The sequence below is a fragment of the Vipera ursinii genome (assembly GCF_947247035.1).
Source record: "Vipera ursinii genome assembly, chromosome: 2".
Taxonomy (NCBI): domain Eukaryota; kingdom Metazoa; phylum Chordata; class Lepidosauria; order Squamata; family Viperidae; genus Vipera; species Vipera ursinii.
In genome coordinates this window covers 35,579,748-35,599,599 of record NC_139513.1, presented here as the reverse complement: position 1 = coordinate 35,599,599, position 19,852 = coordinate 35,579,748, and the positions used below count along the sequence as shown (strand labels likewise).

General features: G+C 40.2%; 2 protein-coding genes across 4 annotated transcripts in view; one reads left to right on the top strand and one right to left on the bottom strand.

Annotated features, from left to right (window-relative positions):
- Positions 1–343, top strand: part of LRIG1 (leucine rich repeats and immunoglobulin like domains 1) — a 147,471-nt gene extending 147,128 nt beyond the window's left edge. For all 3 annotated transcript variants that reach the window (XM_083355962.1, XM_083355963.1, XM_083355961.1), the window contains one exon: positions 1–343. This exon is cut by the window's left edge and continues 2,226 nt beyond it. The gene's annotated coding sequence lies outside the window, so the exon portion shown is untranslated.
- Positions 344–1,529: 1,186 nt separating this feature from the next.
- The window catches only part of SLC25A26 (solute carrier family 25 member 26), a 169,974-nt gene continuing 151,651 nt past the window's right edge, over positions 1,530–19,852 (bottom strand). The window contains exons 8-10 of the mRNA XM_083356080.1: positions 17,019–17,083; positions 16,073–16,146; positions 1,530–3,648 (exon numbers count right to left, since the gene is read on the bottom strand). Of these exons, the coding sequence (XP_083212206.1) occupies positions 3,552–3,648; positions 16,073–16,146; positions 17,019–17,083 (236 nt within the window). The 3' untranslated portion in view covers positions 1,530–3,551. The remainder of the gene's footprint in view (positions 3,649–16,072; positions 16,147–17,018; positions 17,084–19,852) is intronic.

Genomic DNA, 19,852 nt, shown 5'->3' with positions numbered 1-19,852 from the left:
ATTGCTAAGCACACTTGCCATATTAACATTTTGGATAATTTAGTTTTGGATGTTTAAATGTTACTTCCACTAAATATGTGAATCTGCTGCTTCTGAGAGGCAATGTGAAAGAGGAAGTATTAATTTTTGTGTAAAAAGTTATTTATTAGATTAATGTGGTACAATGTTGTGCATTGAGAATACATTGTAAAGATATTGGAAGTGTTTAACAAATGGCATTGAAGTGTCTTTAATAAAGGTTCATTTATAATACTGATTATTATTTTGCCTTGATTAATTAATCTGTTTTTTTATAATTTGGTTTTGAGAGAAGTAAAATGAAATTCTGCATTGCTACACTTCTTGGATTTCGAAGACTTTAAAAGGCTATGGCTATTTCATAATCCGCTAATAATGGGTTGGGATGACCAAATGGAACCTGTGCTTGAATAGCAATAGAGTATTTATAGCTCAGATGGTGCTGGAGAAGACTCCTGCAAGTTCCTTGGACTGCAAGGTGATCAAACCGGTCAGTCCTAGAGGAGATCAACCCTGACTTGCTCTTTAGAAGGCCAGATCCTGAAGCTAAAACTCAAATACTTTGGCCACCTAATGAGAAGGAAGGACTCATTGGAGAAGAGCCTAATGCTGGGAAAGATTGAGGGCAATAGAAGAAGGGAACGACAGAGGTGGCTGGATGGAGTCACTGAAGCAGTAGGCGTGAGCTTAAATGGACTCCAGAAGATGGTAGAGGACAGGAAGGCCTGGAGGAACATTGTCCATAGGGTCGCGATGGGTCGGACACGACTTCGCAACTAACAACAAAAAATTTATAGCTCAGAGTTGAATAATGAGATTCTTAGTGCTTTCTTGAGTTTGGTTGTTTTGTTGCAGATGTTTTATTATCCAAGTAGTGCTAGAAGGGAGTGGGATGTGAGCATAAAGAACCTCACAGTTGTATTTGAATAATTAGGATCACGGACATGGTCCATTTCTGAGTCATTCACTAGTTCAATGAAATACCTGTTATCTTTAATCAGTTTGGGGTGATTTAATTGCCAATTTTAGCCAATGTCCTACTATCTTGTCTCTAATCCTGGTGTCACCCAGAATCGTCCAGTTCCTATTGGAAGAGTCAGATCTGGTTAGTCCATGGATGCAGGACTATCTTGAAAATTTAGGACTGAAGGATAAAGTGGTGGTGGTGTTTTTTTTAAGTGTTATTTTGGAGAATTGCAATAGCTACCCATTAACAGAAAACTGCTTAGAAGTGTCCTGTGTTAGGTCACCCGGAATTGAGCTCAGCTTGAAGGAGACTTTTTCTGAATGACAAGAAATTTATACCTCAACCACCAATTAGGTGGTTCCCTTGAGCAAAAACAAAAACCAGTCTCACTTATATTTCTACCTTATGTCCAATTCTGCAACGTCTGAGCTAGAAATAAGCTTGGTGTGAGTTGAACAGTGCCTATTTTTGAGTAAAAAGCATAGGATTGCATTTTCACAGTTAAACTTTACAACAGATTAACCAGCAACTCTGAAGGGAAGACATTTGAATTCTGCAGGCAATAGTATGAGGTCAGCAGAGGACTTTTGAAATGGCTGGATTTCAAGAAGCCAACACAAAAATTAACTCACTAATGAAAGAAAGCAAGAAAATGTCAATAGGCACTTTTCTTAAGTTTATGCCAGCGTCCCTTCCCCTCCAGGGTTATTTTTTTAGATTCTATTAAAGTAGCTAAGTGGAGCTAGCCTGTAGCACAATGAAATGCAACCATTTTTGTTTTCAATGCCTACATAGGCCCTATATAGGTATTCTTCGAAAATGCAAATAGTGAACCGCAACAACCCAATGCTTGGTCTGGAAGTATACCCATCAGGCAAAACCCAGGTAGACAAAAGTAATCTGGGGTGAATAGCTCTTTGGGGTGAGCCATCATTATGGCAGTCAAGGTCATATACTGGAGTTGGGATGCAGCTCAAAATAGCCCAGATGGTGGCATGCAATCAAAACCTTACAACCCTATGACTTTGACCCTCCTTAAGGATTTGCAAGAGTGCCCTAAAAATTCCCAATGTGTTCTTCAGCCACCAAAGCCACCTTGCCCCTGTGCACAGTGTCCTCTCGCACTATATTGTGGTTTGGTATACTGGCCTGACAGCCACGGATAGGAAAGTATTACAGAGGGTGGTGAGCACAACACAAAACATCGTGGGCTGTCCCCTGACACCACTGGATGACCTCACCAGGACTCGCTGCCTTGGAAGAGTGACAAAAATTCTCAGGGACGACTCACACCCTGGTCGGCACCTCTTTACTCTCCTACCATCGAGTAAGAGATACAGAAGTATAGCCAGCCGTACCAACAGGCTGAAGAACAGCTTCTATCCATGGGCTGTCAGGCTCCTGAACGGAAAATAACTTGCAAGGCCGGTGTGTTGTGCAATTAGCTCACATGGTGTAACAAGATAGTGGGTTTGTTGTCACTGTGAATTGTGGTGGGGGAGGCACAAAGGGAGGCTCAGCCAATCTCAATGTATACATGGTTGTACTTTGACAATAAAGGTTCATTCATTCATTCATCACTGTGCTCTCTTTGGACTTGTCATCTGTTGTGGTCCATCACTATCCCACTCTGCCTCTCAAACAAGGTCACTCATTTTTGTGACTGTTCCTGGAGAACAGGAATTGAGGTTCTTCCCCCTTCTGTGTATCATCATTTTTTCACCTCCTGAAAAACCTGATTCTTTGGAAGCAAGAGATGGGAAAGAAGAAAAAAAATGAGCTTGCTCTTTTTTTCCATGGGCAACCTTGTTAGGCGGTAAAATAATACAACATTGTACTCAATCAGTACTAAAGAAATTCGAGTCTAATTAAAAAAGGCAGTCTTGCTTATCCAAGCAAGAATGCTGGCTATGCACCTGTAGGTATGAACAGTGGTCTAGATTTTTCAAATGGGTTTCAAACAAGAAACAAATGGCTTTTTCCCCTTCTATACGTTTTAAAAGGAAAAAAAAATCTCACTGCTTCTTCGGTCTGTCCTCCACAGCATGGCAAGTCTTCAGTCATGTTAATGATGCTGTTTTCTTTTCTGGGGTGACTCTGATGCCATTCTATGATGAATATATGTGGCTGCTATGCCATGGAGACCGAGCTGTCATTTGCACATCACGCTCCATAAAGTGACTGCTAATGATAATATTTTTCAGCCCCTTGGCTGGAGCCCCTAAATAAGTTCTTTGCCCCCCAAAGCTGAACTTTTTGGCAGACTCTTCTCCATGAGCTCACCACTATAACAGGACTCTCCTGTACATGGACACTTTTGTTAAGGAAATGGAATTACGGGATTTCTTGTTCTTGTTTAAATAGGGAGCATGGAGTCTGGGCTGCTGAACAGGTGCTGAGGCAGAAATGGCAGGGAAAAGGGGAAGGGAGAAATGGGGGGGGGAGAGGAGAGCCGAAATGTGTGGGAGGTAAAGGAATATCTTTCATGAATATGTGTTTTCTCTTAGAATTAAGGAGGGCTGGCTAGCTGGAATAATGGCTCCAGAGCTGTTCCTCTTGACCAATATCATAAAAGTAAGCTTCGGATCTTGTCATACATCCCAAGAAAGATAAAACCTCCAAGGCTGATCGAAGAGATTCGAGGGACGATGCCGGCAAACAAGCTGGAAGAAAAGAACGAAAGTCAATTTCACATTTTAAAAGTTCTACCACTAGGATGTTCTCTCATTCCACTCCCACAAATACTGTAGAGTGGCTCCCCTCCATTTTAAAACTGCTTCCCTGAATGCCAACTTGAGCTCAATTTATTTGTAACTGAGGGCTGCATGAGAGCAGATTTGGGAGCAAGGCTTTCTGAGAATGGGGTCACTTTAGTGAGGAGAGAGTCGGGGCCCTTCCTACCTCAAAAATGCACCATCTAGTTGCATGCTTCATGTCAAAAAGTGGCGCACCAGGGGCCTCAAATGAGATGAGGCCATCACTGTCCTCCTCCAAAGTAGGGCTCCTCTATACAGACCCCAACAAGTCCAAATAATGTGACAGAAAAAAGAAAATAATCAAATATAAGAAAGTAAACCAATTTTTTTAATGTTGAACTCTAATCCAAATCAAGTTCCTATTCATGTGTCCAAAATAGCATTTTCTTTCAATTTCTGAGAGATGAGTTTATATAAATTCTGCACATGGGTGTTTCCTGATATCCAAAATGTGTGGGTTTAATCTCATAAATATATCACTGAATTATTTTTCACAACAGGCTTCTGCATGTTTCCTAAAAGAGGCGTGGATCTGAAAAACTTAGAAAAAGCATAGGCAACCCAGAAGATCACAAGGGGGCCATGAGAACTCAAATACAAATTGAATACTGGGAAAATAATAAAAGAGCATATAAAAAGAAAAGAAAGAGGGTCATTCCAGTGAAATAGATACAAGAACCCTTTACTCACAATCCATCCTTGCTCAAGGTCTGGGAAAAGAGCAACAATTTCAAGCCTTATTGAAGGGAGCATAGGATTGGGGTTGTTGCAGCACTATGCTTCCTGGTCCCATCAAATGACACTGCTTAACATGTGAGACCTAGAGCATGTGCCTTCTGTTGGAACTTAAAAGATGGGAGAAATGGTGACAACCACACCTTATTTCAGGGATTTGTAGATGATAACTGTTCTATTCCAGCCTACGACCGGCCCTGTTTGTGTGTCAAGGACAACCCCTTTTTCCTTTTTACAGTCAATAGGCTGGAAAAACCCAACCCAAATTTATTTACAGTTCAAACAAAAAAAACAACAGAATGTTTCCTTCAATAAATGAATCAAAATATCAAACAAGAGTCAACAAACAAGAGTTAAACAGAAGTATCAAGAACAGACCAGGATTCCCTTAGAATGTCTCCAAACGGTTGCCTTCAGCAACCAGCCCCGTCCACACCTTCCCCTTTTATTATCAGTCCCAAGGCGTGGCTTCTCACTGCCTTCTCCTCCTCTCACTGAGTTGCCTCATTGATTTTCTCTGCTCTGCTGGATTGCCTTCTGCTTCTAGTGTCTCTGAACAGATTCAGCTGTGACTTCTGAGTCTGACACCTCGTACTCACACAGCTGAGCCTCATGAGGAACATGACTGGAGGGGCCAGGCTGAGAGTCCTGCAGTGCATCAGAGCCTCCCTCTGACACCAAAGGCTCTTCAAACCCCTCCTCCTCCTCCTCAGATTCATCGGACTTAGCTGCTGGGAGCACAGGCTGACATTGAATCACAACAATAACCAGTACCTTGAACTGTACCTGGAAGCCTAGCAGTAACTGCTGCAGTTCACAAACAAAGTGTTACGTAGGCATACCATGGTATGCCCGTTGATCCGACATTCTGGATCAACTGAAACTGATGTGTTTCAAAGACAGCTCAAAACACAACATATTGTAGTTGTCCATATATGAAGTAAACAAGGCATGAGTAACCATGAAAATGGCCTTCTGGTCCAAGAAGAGGAACAACTGACACCCAAGACAAATCTGTTCAAAGGCCTTCTTGGCTACGGCTGCTACCTGATTTTCAAGCAAGAGCTGAGAGTGCAGGAAGACACCCAAATGGTGTGCCAGTTTTGCCTGGAAGTGCAATTCCATTCAGAAGTAAACCAGGAGATCAGAAGAATTATGAATCCACAGCCAGTCAGTCTTGTCAGAGATCAGCATAAGCCTATTCTTTCCCATCGGGACCCTGATGAGTCAAAACTGACTGAGTCAAAACTTTCCAAAGTCTCCCCCCTCCCGAATCTAGACACCTCAGCATATTACACCTCTGCAATTCAGCCTCTATTTTGGTCCTGCAGTGACCCAGTACTCATCATACTGCTCCTTCTAATGCCAACACCACAGCAGTCATTTCAACCCATTGGCTCCCTCATCTTCAATAAATCTTGTTAAGAAGACACTGTGTGCCTCATGCTTGTACTACTACTTTCAATTTGAAACAACAGCCCATCAGCCTATTCCATTTTGTTGCTATTACATTTTTTTTAAGTTTTATTATTTTTTTTTCAACAGTTCAATAATAATTATTTATCAAAAAATGTGTTGTCTGAATATCTTATTCATTAATACAAATTAAATTCCTAATCCCTAAATCTTTTCTCTAACCATTGATAAAATAGGTCCCAAGTTTGAAAATACTCAGTTTCTTCCTTTTTCTTTCAACCTTAAAGTATGTCTGTCCATTTCCTCACAGTCTAATTTATTATTATTATTATTATTATTTCTTTTTCTGGTGGTATTTCTTCATTCTTCCAATATTGTGCAAATATAATTCTTGCCGCTGTTATCACATGTAGAATCAAATATGTACTTTGCTTATCAAGTTTTTCTGGCATTATACCTAGTAAAAAAAAATCAGGTTTATAGTCTATGTGTTTCTCTAACATTTTTTCTAAGTGTGGATTATTGTTCAATATCTCCTTGCTTTAACACCACATGTGATAAGTACCTGGTTTGTGTTTACATTTCCAACATTTCTCTGACAAGTTTTTAAACATTTTTGCTAATCTTGTTGGTGGCAAATGTCACCTATAAAACATTTTATATAGTTTTCTTTGTATGAAGCTGACATTGTCAATTTGTAATTTCTTTCCCACAAACTTTGCCAGTTTTCTAAGTCTATATTATATCCAAAATTCTTTGCCCATACTATCATTGTCTCTTTTACTTGTTCATCTTCCATTCTGTAATTAAAAAATTGTACATTTTTTTAATTAACTTTTCATCAGAAGTTAATAATGTCTGATCAAACATAGTCCGTTCTTTCTAAAATCCATACTGTTTGATATCTTTATCATATCTGACTTGCATTTGTAAATGTGACCATGTTAAATCGATGCCCTCATTTTCCATCTCTTGCCTGGATTTTAGGTTCCCTTCAGAATTTAGAATATCTTTGTATGTCCATATTTTATCGAGACTGACTAGATTTGGATGTACGAATGCTTCCATTGTTGAAAAACATCCTGGAATTTTCAAATAAATTTTACATTTTATTTTTTCCCAAGTTAATAATAATGCATTTCTAATATAGTGGTTTGGGAAGTATTTATGTATTTTATTTTTTCTGTACCATAGAAAAGCATGCCAACCAAGTTGCAGGTCATGTCCCTCCAGATACAGCAATCTTTGATTTTTAAGAGATATCTATTCTTTTATCCATGTTAACACTGATGTTTGATAATATAAAACCATTTTCTGCTTATAAAAGACACAGTTAGTTCTGAAAGTCACCTATGGGTCACTCTGAGACTGTTCAATGCTGCTAAAAGCAGATATAATTGCGAATGGTGACAGTTTTTTTTAATTCCCAGGCCTGTTAAATGGCTATTTGGCAGTTCTTAGAGCCTACACTATTTAATGGTGATCTGCCATTTCCAATGTTTATCCATAACTTAATTTGCACACTAAAATCAGTGGTGGGATTCAGCCGGTTCGCACCACTTCGGCAGAATCGGTAGCTAATTTTTTGTTGCCCAGACCCAGAATGGACTTCCAGAAGCAGCATCCACACAGAGAACCGGTTGTTCACATATTTGAATCCCACCACTGGATACTATATATGACTGGATTTAGGCTGGACCCAACTCCCACTCTGGTCTAATTGTAGACAATATAATAATAATAATAATAATAATAATAATAATAATAATAATAATAATAATAATAATAATAATAATAATAATAATAATAATTAATAATGCAACTAGAGAAAACACATGAAACAATCAACATCTCCAAAGGAATAAAATTCACAAGGGGAAAAAGAAAACAGCACACTTCCCTTCCTGGATATCCTCATCAGCAGATGAAATGGCAGCAAAACTGGGCTGCCATTCCAGATTTAAGTGGCACAATCTGACCTATAGGGCTCTGCCCTAGGGATGGACCTGAGGCTTTCCTTGACTCCTTGATTTGACATTATTTGATTGATAGTCATCTGTTGAGTTAGGAAAAGCTACTAGAGAAAATACCTATGGACAAGAATAAGGTCTTGGTGGCTCAGTGGGTTAGGACGCTGAGCTTGTCGATCAGAAGGTCGGCAGTTTGGCGGGTCGAATCCCGAGTGCCACGTAACAGAGTGAGCGCCTGTTACTCGTCCCAGCTTCTGCCAACCTAGCAGTTCGAAAGCACGTAAAAAAAATGCAAGTAGAAAAATAGGGACCACTACGGTGGGAAGGTAACAGCGTTCTGTGCGCCTTTGGCATCTAGTCATGCCAGCCACATGACCATGGAGATGTCTTCGGAGAAGCACTGGCTCTTCGGCTTTGAAACGGAGATGAGTACTGGCCCCTAGAGTTGGAAACGACTACCACACATGTGCGGGGGAACCTTTATCTTTACCTTTACACAATATCAGTCTTGGTATTTTTTAATAACATCTTTAAGCAAAGAAGGGTAACCAAACTCTTCTGTAGAGAGAGCCAAAATTTTAGAAGGGATTATTAGGCGAAATTAAAACTTAAAGCACAGCAGATAGATAGTGACCCCTTAGCACATGTGTGTGTTAGCACCCAGTGGAATACATTTATTAAAATACCGATCAAGAATTATTGTGGATTATATCCCTTTATGCCTTTATTTAGAAATAATTGGTTCTGACTTGACACCTGTCTTATAAGCAGGCCTTATTTATCACTGCACCTTTAATAAGATTTCACAGTGTGTTAAAGCAGTGAGGTGGGAGGTTTATAAATTCCGTATTTCCATAGATTTCCCCTCATTTCTTTTAGTGGCCTGAAAGCGGCCTACAACTTATAGAAGTTTGCTATAGCCATGGAAAAAAACAACACAGTTATATGTGGCTGGGAAGAACGTGAAACACTCCAGGCAAATCTGTTTCCTGCCTTCTTTGCTTTATGAGAAAACCAAACTAAAGTGTGTCATTCTTAAAAATTTTCTTTTGTGGAAGGAGTTAAATGACTGGACTGCAGTCAGAACAAGAAAGAGCTAGGTAAGCCAGAACTCTATTGAGGAATTAGCCTTTGAAAGAGAAATTGAATAGATAAAATAATACAATGCAATTTCTTTGGCTATGGATGGCTGCCAGCTTAACCTTTTTCCAGTAGGAATCTTCTAATCTCCAGATACACGTCTTGGTCTGCTGAGGGAATCTTCTGTCAGGACTTGTCTTGCTACAAATTACTTAGCTTTAAAGCTGTAATTATGGTAATGCGGTGGCTTGCTGCTAGTGAAACCATAAAATATTTCCATCTGCCTGCCACAGCCCTGAAGCAGACCACAGACAAGTGCAGGAAGGCAGGCAAAGAATCTGACTTAGCAGTGGCTAAGGATGGGGGGGGCACTTCACAAAAGGGTGTTGTAGAATTTGTCTCATATTTTCCAAAGTCTACAGATCAGAGATTTTGATTATGGCTGGTTTGGGTAAAACAACAACAAGCCTTTTAAGAAAGGCTTGTTGGTTCTGATGAGCTTGTTTCTTACAATGAAGGAAGCCACAAAATATGCTGTAAGTCTATCCAGATCTGAATTTTAGAGGATTACGTTGGTTGTGGAATGAGATGGAAAAGTTTTAGTCAGTGGTGGGAATCAAATAAGTGAGCAACCGGTTCTCTGGGTGGATGCCGCTTCCAGAAATCCATTCTGGGCCTGGGCAACAAAAAATTAGCTACCAATTCTGCCGAAGTGGTGCAATAGTATCTCCAGATAGGCAAGCTAAGGACTGCATCTAAGACAGTCAACTTTAATTCTCCCTCCTGCTTACAATGGTTGCCAACTCCAACAAGCATAAACTATGCTGACTAAAGCAGAGCTTTTCAACCAGTGGTACGGGTACCACCTGTAGTGCATTGGCACCTGGCAGGTGGTACAGGAGCATCCTAGAAAAGTGGTAGCGGGGGAGGGGAATGAGCTGAACCGGTGGTAGCTGGTTGGAGCTGCTGGGCTGTCAGGGCTCAGCGGAAGCGCCAGGATCAGCACCAGGCTCCAGCTGGAGCTCGGCACTAATCCTGGTGCTTCTGAACCCAGAAGAAGCACTGATCAGCTGGAATGTTGCAGCATCTCCAGGGTCTTTTGATTTACATTCAGATGCTTGGCAACTGTTTCATATTTATGATGGTCAGTGTCCCAGTATCATGTGAAGTGACCAAAACCTGCTCCAACCACCCAGCAGACGGGGGGAATAAAAACCAAACACCTACACCACACCACCCCCGCTGCCAATCCTCAACAGAAATGCTCACAACAATGAAAACCTCAGCAGGAGGAAGAGCACCGCCAGGCGGGCAGGCAGGTGTCTTGTTCGGCTGTGGCTTGGGGGGTACTTTTTTCAGTGCCATAGTAACTTCGAACAGTCACTAAGCAAACTGTTGTAAGTCAAGGACTACCTGTACTTCATCACTTTCCCCCCCTTTTTTTGGTCATCAAAAAAAGGCAACTGGTGGTACTCAGATGTTGCCATATCCTAAAAGTGGTACAATGGGTGAAAAGGTTGAAAAGCCCTGGTCTAAAGCACATATATGGTCAGAGAACTTGATAGTCCATCAATTGGTTCCAAACATCCAACAGATTAAAGTTTAGGATTGGAAGGCATAGGAAAAGTGTTCAACTCACAAACCTAACCACTGCAAGCCTTTCCTAGCTGCTGGTCAAAATATCTCAGCTAATAATTACTGCCTCGCACTCTGTAGGGCTGCATGTAATACTGTTATAAGGCATAAAGAAATGATTAAACTTGGAAGCCACTCATCCGGGCATGGATTCGAAAGAACAAAACTGGTACAAGTCTATGTCTAGTTTATGGCCCTTTAGTCTCTTTTTATAATCCCCCATTACATCATAGTGACTTGAAAAGAATTAACATCAGCAAAGAGAAGATGGGATGTTAAACCACTGGCCTGCACTTCAAGCTCCACTTGGAAGCAAATAGGCAGCCTCTGGTTTTAATAAGGTGGCAGTCTGCAGTCTGCAGTTTCTCTTAGTTGTCTGTGAAATAACAGGATAGGAGATAAGGCAGTCCCCATCTATCCTTTCAGATTGACACTTTTACTGTTTTGATTAACCACTTATAATAGGTAGAAAATCTTGCAGAATTGGCCTGTAGTATTTCCAGCCACCTTCCAAAACTTTGCTGAAGTTGCCCCAGCTTGCCACTTCTCCTTTCCTAGACATCGCTCAGAGCTATAATTTTTCTGACTCTATGATTCTAGACAAATTTCAGTCACTGAAATAATAAATAAATCCCCAGAACAGCCAGAGGAATGTAATTGTAGGTTCCAAGCCTGGCAGCTGAAGGAGTCCATCAATTAAATGTGATTTTTTTTCCAATTACCATTTTATATAAATTGTATTCCTCCATAATAATTCCTCCAGCTTTCTACATTTATCGGTTCTAGTTAGCAATGCTTTCCACGACAGCAATTTGCAGTTAGGATCATCATGCCTGAGGCAGAAAGGCATTGTCAAAAAAAAAAAGCCCTTAGAAAGGCCTTGATCTCTTTAAGATGGGCCAGCATCGTCTTTGTGCCATATACAACCTCTGCTAACAGCTACACTACCAATTTTCGTTGGGTATTTTTTTCCATGGAAACTCGTGGCAACTCTAGTATACCCTTAAATATGATTCACAATTTTAGAAGAAAACCTTTACTAAAAAGCAGGGATTAAAAGTAATTCAGAATATTTTAGCTTTGGCCAACTTGCATCACCTCCTCATACACACATACACGCGCGCACACACACACACACTTGAGGAAAATATCCAATATTTCTTTCTTTCTTTCTTTCTTTCTTTCTTTCTTTCTTTCTTTCTTTCTTTCTTTCTTTCTTTCTTTCTTTCTTTCTTTCTTTCTCTTTCTTTCCTTTCTTTCTTTCTTTCTCCTTCCTTCCTTCCTTCCTTCCTTCCTTCCTTCCTTCCTTCCTTCCTGCCTCTTTCTTTCTTTCCTTCCTTCCTTCCTACAAACCTTATGATCCAGGGGTCCACATGTGTCTCCTTTTCATATTGGGGAGCTAACAAGGGCTCCTGGTGCTAAAAGCTGCTGTGACAGAAAGAGATCACTGAGCACTGTCTGTCATTGGGTTACATGACTGCCCAGACACATACATCATTCTTCTACCCTGATATGGGCTGGAGAGAACAGAAGATAATTTTTCAAGCAGAAAAAACTTTCTCAAGAAATGGGAGAGAGAAAACAGCCTGTGTGTGTGTGTGATATGCTAAAAGGAAGAGTAAGTTAAGGCTAAGATGAAGCAATGGCTGATAAGCCTTATTAGACTAAGCATCTTTGAAGGTGAGGAAGAATTCTTTGCACTAGAACAGTGTGGGAGAAAATCACTGAAAGATTTAAAGGCTCCACAGACTCCATTTCCTTTGCTTCCCAGCTATCATATTTATTGTTTATTTTGACACTGTTTATTTTTTTTTTATTGAAAAGTTTTAAAATACAATTTTCCTTTGAAAAACCCCCCTTCCCCCTCCCTCCTCCCCTCCCTACCTCCCCCCTATCTCCCCCCCTCCCCCTCTCCCTCCTCCCTCCCCTGCCCCCCCCTCTACTTCCCCTCCTCCCCCCCTCCCCCCCCCCCGACTTCCCAGAGCAAAATACAAGGTATATATCTAAAAAGCAATCATAAACAATCATATACTAACAATTATAAACTCTAAAATCCATCACTCTCTAGCTTATATAGAGTAAGCCAATCCTTAACAATACTAAATATATATGAACTAAAATAAAAGAAAACTAACATCATTCCCATCTATGTTCTTCCACAATTCACTATTACCTAGACATATTCTCACACACCACAAGCTCCTATCCCTATTAACCTCTCTAGCCAAAATAGGCTATAATAGATAATTCTTACACAAATTAACCCGCATTAACCCACAAAACTTTCTTCCTCTTCCTCTATAGTTAATTATCCATTAATTCCAAATTGAAAATTCTGTTACCATACATAACGTCCCAAAACTCTTAAAAACCCAACTACCACTTGACTATAAGTATATTGTGGAAGTTCCATAGATTTCTACTGGTCTTATTTTTTAGTCTTTTTTGAGCGTTTTAAGGCAGCACGCGTCACCCTCTGTTCTCTAAGATCATCCAAAAGAGTTGCAGCTTGATCTCCTCCTGTACCCTTCTTGTCCATCTGTCCATCTTCATCCTCTTGACATTCTCCTTCTCCAGATCCCTCTACAGCTTCCAGAAGTGTTGATGGGGTTGCTTTTAAAACATTGTTGTAAAAATCATGCGCTTGCTTCACAGTACCCAAACAGTACCTTTTGCCATCATACATGAAGCTCAGCCCAGCTGGGATCTCCCATCTGAACCTTATATCTCTTTGCTTGAGCTCTTGCACAAGAAATATAAAGTCCTTCCTTCTCTTTAAAATCTTTGGAGGAATTTCTTTTAGAACCAAAACTTCTTGACCAGCAATCACAACTTTAGTATCATAGGCAGCTTGTATAACTTCATCTCTAATTTCCCTTTTTACAAAATAGACCACCACATCTCTAGGCAACTTTCTCTGCTTAGCAATCCACGAATTCACACGAAACACTTTGTCCATACCTTGTTTTATTTCAGATGCTGGATGGTTCAATACCCCCTCAAGAGCCTCAGAAACTAGCTGCTTTAAATCTTCCTTAATATTCTCTTTTAGGCCTCTAATTCTAACAGCAAACTGCATCTGGTAAAATTGAGCCAAACTCTGTTCGTTATCCATTTTGTCTTTTAAATCTTCAATTTCCAATACTTTTGCTTCTAATATAGCATTCTTTTGAGTCAAATCTTCCACTTGATCATCCAGCACCTCCACACATTTAGCTACTTTATGCACTGAGGACAAAATGTCTACCTTCATCTCTCTAAGTTTCTGCTCCATCCTTTCTTCCATTCTCTGCTCCAATTTCTCCAATTTCTCCTCCATCTGTGCAAATTTAACACCCATTGACTCCAAAATTAACTGGGTATGTTTTTCAAGATCCTTCGATGTCAATACATCAGGAGAATGCAACGCCTGCAGTAATGATTGTTGTTGCACCGGAGAATTTCCAGCACTCCGAAAAGTTCTAGGGGGAGGTTTAGCCACCATCTTTTACTTACAATTGTGACGCACTTTCACTTTAAGTTTTAAGCAAAGTTCATCAAGCTTGAGAGTAAAATAAAATAATCCTCTTCATCTCTTTATCTTTCCTTCTTGTACTGCTCTGCCTGCTCTTTTCCTTTCATAGTCTCTCCTTCAAGCAGGGATGGTCGCAGACGCCTGGCTCTGCTCCATGAAATCCGGAGCAGAGACGCTGGCCAGCTGGGAGCAGCCCAGGCTACGGGGGAGTTCAATCCTTCAGCCGCCCAAGCTCCAAGCTCAGGCGGCCCCGGAGAACTCTACCCCTACCTGGGGGCTCACCCCCTCCTCTTCTCCCGAGGAGGGGGCTTCAAATTCGCCCGAACAGCTGATCGGCGCTGTTTCGGGCGAAAAAACAACAGCTGAGCCGCGGGCAGCCCGGGAAGGCTGTCTCCGTCGCCGCGGAGCCACCGGAAGTCCATTTTGACACTGTTTATTTTGTGACTTATTCTATGAAAATTAGAAAGAACACTATTGTTTTAATACACTACATTTCACCAAGCATAAAGTGTCTGCTTACTGATAAATAATAGGCAGCTAGAAAATAGTATGCAAATTTCATGTCCTTACAGTATTTTTTTTTTACCCAAAAACTATTGAAAGCACACACAGATGCATATCTAAAACAAACAGAGAGGGCAATTGCTTTGTAGTATAGAACTAATGAAACATTCTTTTAATAAATCAGTTTAAAAGTTGGCTAAGAACTGAACCCACTCACGTTCTTAAATACTGAGTTCCAGTATTTGGGGGGGGGCTCCTACAAAGACAAGGGGGTCACACTATTTTCCAAAGCACCAAAAGGCAAGGCAAGAAACAATGGTTGGAAATTAACCAAGGGGAGAAGCAACCTAGAACTAAGGAAAAATTTCCTAATGGTGAGAACAATCAGCCAATGGAATAGATTTTATTCAGAACTTGTGGGTGCTCCATCACTGGAGGCTTTCAAAAAGGGACTGGAAAAACCATTTGTTTGAAATGATATAGCACCTCCTTCTCAAGCAGGGGGTTGGACTAGAAGACCTCAAAGATCCCTTCCAACTCTATTATTCCATGTTCTGCATTCCATGAGTTGAAGTCTACATTCAGCCTATAGATGTTCATTGGCTGATTTAAGGCCACTCACTGTCTTGCAGCCTAAGTTCTTGTTGTTTTGGGGAAGATAAACTGGAGGAAAATGTGAACTATACAGTGTTTGAACTCTTACAGGAAAAATAAGTTATAAATCTATGAAATAAAAAAAGAATACATACAGTCAGTGGTGGAATTCAAATATCTGAACAACCAGTTCTCTTATTCAATGCAGACATGGGCCTCCGAGGCCTAGAACAGACTTCCGGAAGTGGCATCCATGCAGTTCCAGTGGGCCGTTCTAGGCCTGGGAGGCCTCCTCTAGGCCTCCCAGGCCTAGACTGGACTTCTGGAAGACAGCCAGTTCTCCAAATGCAGCAAAATTTAGCTACTGGTTCTCCTGAACTGGTGCGAACCGGCCGAATCCTATCACCGCATACAGTAGATCTATAATATTTTGTGTTAATCGTAACTTTCCTGATGCTCTTTGGGGAAAACTCTGCTATCTTTTAATTCAAAAGAAATTACAGAATGCCTTAACAATTGACTCAGACCAGTCACAAAACAGATTATGGTTAGCTTCCCTAAGCAACAAAAACGGTTTTTTCCCCCTTTCCCACTGTGAATTATTTATACGGTTGCAATATACACAAATTATGAAAAAAACAAAACACAACTACTTGGTTCACAGCCCTCCACAAAAACTATCTACCTGACATTAATTTAACTTTCTCAAAGACTTTCTCATGAATTATCACCAGACAGCACATACCCAAACTTTAAAGTATGGAACATTTAAGTGAAAAAATATACATATATGTTGCAGGGAAAAAAGTAACAACTTTCTACGGGGAAAAAAAAGTGTTTACATTTCCCCTCAAATCATCCCTGTCCCTTTATTTATCCTTACCCAGATATTCCTTGAGTTCTCCATATATCTTGAAGAGCTGACAACACATTCCCGCTTGCAGTTCTGGAGCCAGTCTATTCAGACAAAGAAACAGATATATACATATAAAAAGCTGCCTCCAAGAAAACCATCATTTTATCCAAAATGTCATACAAAGGTCTCTCATAGCTGGAACTCTTTCACTGAATGACTGAACTAGGAAACAATTATCTGCAATGGATTTGCATAATAATGAATATTTAGTTCACTGGCCTTCCCTGTAGTGGCTCCTTGAAGACATAGTTTTGTCAACAGGCCTAGGGACCCCAGGGGGATATGGAGCCCATCAAGTGTTCTCTTTGATTATTTGAACCAGGTGGGCAAGGGTTTATTGGGTTTTGAACTGGGATTTTACTTCTGTAAGCTTCCAGGAGTCACACTGAGGGAATTCATAATTTATATAATTTACATGGAGGCAACCACATACATTTTCCTAATATATATTTGTAACATATATTTGTAATATAATATAAAATAATAATATATTTACATTAAATGGAGGCAACCATATACATTTTCTTAATAAATAATAAATATGCCCTACAGCTCACAGTCAAGCCCTTAAAAGTTTCCCATTTATTCTACCAAACAGATACTCATCATTAACAGTACTGTAAATGTTATAAGAATATCATGTCACACACAAAAAAACCCCAGTGAATTAGAAAGCTGCTTGGTCTTTCAAAGATATAAGTTTGCTCCTAGAACTAGTTTATTGAAGGAGACAAAGGTAGCAGTTCTTTTATAGTCAATGCAGAAATGAAATATACCTGTTCTCATTATGATTCTTGTACTAAAATTAGCAGTAGACGCTGGATTCAGTTTTGTTGCTGCCACTAAGCAAGATGGCAGAATTATTAATCTGAAAACTTGTCGGCCATCTCTATACTCTTTTTCAAGTTCTTACCTTTGCCAACATAATTCTTGTCTTGGCTACATCTAGAGGAGTGGTGACTGCAGCTGCAAATCCACCTGAGCATATAAAAAATGCCAAATACAAACAAGACTTTGTTAGTTTACAGGCTGCTTAGCCCCATAGATCCCCCAGCCTCTGACAAATTCACTTTATGATTAGTCCTGAACCTTGTTCTTCACCTCAAGATTTAGCTGAAGTCAGAGCCACGTTGACTCCTGGTAATCAGTCCAAAAATGTATCTGCACGTATATGTATATATGTGTAAATAAACACCATATCTTTCTGCGTTTCTTTATTTATATTGGATATAAAAAAATTGTCTAGTCTCCAACCTTTCTTCTTAGAGGAACACTGTTGAGAAGATGTACAGGCTGCATTTACAGAGGACCTCAGAAGAAATGGATTATCTGGACTCTTTTCAGTCTTGTTTTCGATAAAGTACAGAGATGCCATTTGGTTCCACTTGATGAAGATTTGAAGAGGCTAGATTGGAGAGATATGATCTTCCTGGCCACCTTAAATCTCTCAGTGTTATTCTAAATTCCTCAGTATCTTTCTGACTTGGTTAAATGAAGAGAGATGGGCCAAATGAATGAATGATGGTCCTCCAACTTTCTCTGTGGCTGATTTTATCAGCTTTGGGGGAAGGGGGGGGGGGAAGAAGGTGACCATGGGATTCTGAACAATCTCTTCCCAGTTTAGCTTTCCATTCTATCTGAAGAAAAAAGGAATTACAAAAAGAGTAAGAAAGGTTGAAAAAGTCCTCTAGCTAAATATAGGAGGTGGAAGAGAAAACGTGGGAGAAGGAGCAAGCTAAAAACACAAAGGAAGAGTGAACTATACTTATCCCATCACTACTTTCACTAGACATGCCTACAGTACTTCACAACAGGAAAATGAAAGACACAACGTTCAAAGAACATGGCTTTCAGTAGATTTATCTACCTGTTCATTTACTCATTTACCAACCAAGACAAAAAATTGAGGTCTAATTCAAGAGATGTTCATTTGTTTATGTATATTTGTGGAACACAGCCGTGCAACTGAAATCAATGGTACAGTGGGTGGTGTTGAGATTCCTCACCAGCCAGTGGATCCGGCAGCTGATTCTGAGGAATAAGATGAGGAGGAGGGGCCTGGAGTGACATTAGAGTCAGAGGAAGGCTCTGAGGAGCTCCAAGACTTACAGCCTGGCCCCTCTACTCGGGCTCAGGCTAAGACACAGCTGTGCTGGGAGCCTGAGTTGGACAGTGATGAAGAAAAGTTGGGACAAATCCCGGATGCACGAATGCACAGGAAAGAAGTGAGTAGGACAGAGGAATGCAATGGGGCGGCTCCAAAGGCAAAGGAGAAGGCATTAGGAAGCCACACCTTGGCTGAATTATAAAAGGGAAGGTATGGGAGGTGCTGGTTGCCAAAGGCAACTGTTCGTGTTGAGGATCGAGTTTCTGTGGACTGTGTTTGTTTGCCTTGGACATTAACTCAGGTCTGTTGAGAATAAAAGGGGTTGGGTTTTGTTGTTGTTTTTTGCGGTTCCTGCCTGTTTCTTGGAAGAGGGGCTTCTCCTTGTGAGCATAACAAGGACTCACGTAGGCTGGGACAGAACAGGTGGTGGGGCATCAATGAAAAAAAAATGGGAATGCAGTTAAAAATTACAACATCTACAATTAATAGGCAATTGGAAATCCTTCGTATGTACTATATCTCCCAAGGTGAGATCTTTTATCATCCTGACCCAATCATCTGAGGGAACAGCCAAGTGTTTAATGTGCCTTTTAAATGGCAACTGGATCAGGTGAACCATATGTCAGGGGAGATCCTTCTAGAGAGCAGGTGTTGCAACAGAAAAGCCATGTCTCCTCATTCCCATCCCATGATGTTGCTTTACCAGTGAAATCTTAAGCATGTCCATTGCGTTAGAATGTGTAAGACTGGTAGAAACAATTGAAGAAAGCAGTTCCACAACCAAGCTGATCCTGAACCTGTGCCATATAGGGGATAACCAAGACTCTGAATTACATATGGAAACTTATTAGGACCCATGAAGCAGGTATGTTAGTTACATGGCCCTGCCAAAACAAGATGGCTTGACTGGCCAACTCAACATTTCAAATTTCCAGAGCAAAGGCAAAAGCTATCCTTGCTATCAAGATCTCTAAAATGAAGCTTTTATGACTCATTTCTTAATAAGTTGTACTGTTCTTAGATTAGTTATATATTGCTTTATTTAGATAACTATTATGGATTTATTGCATTTATGTTGCATATTAAGATAATTAACATCATGTGGTATTTTTATGCGATAACAGGTTAAAAAAAAGCACCACTCAATATATGAATCAGATTATCATCTGTCAACTTTAGGTCAATGAAAGTTTAATAAGCCTTCATCTGCCTGCATTGATTTCTCAACATCTGGAAAATTAACCCAATTATCTCTTGGATTCCAATCATTTGAACAAGATGCAGAATAATGCTTGTAGCCAAAATCTTTCTGGCTGATTCAAGAAGGTGGGACATAGTCTCTTAGAAGTGCCAACTCTAATTTCATCCGAATGTTCAACAGAGGAGCCTAAAAGTTAAAGACTCCAAAAACACAGTTGCTTTATAGTAAAGTGAGTTACAAGCCTACTATCTGCTAACATATGCACCAGTCAACTGAACATCTGGAAATGGCCAGTTTGGGAAAAGGTAACCTTAACCATCAAATATGTTATTTGATGGTTACGGTTACTAAAAAGACAGGACAGCTTAGTGTGTTATCTGAACTAGAGATTCTGATTTATCATTCTCACACAAGCTAGGATCTATAACCAGTATTAGAT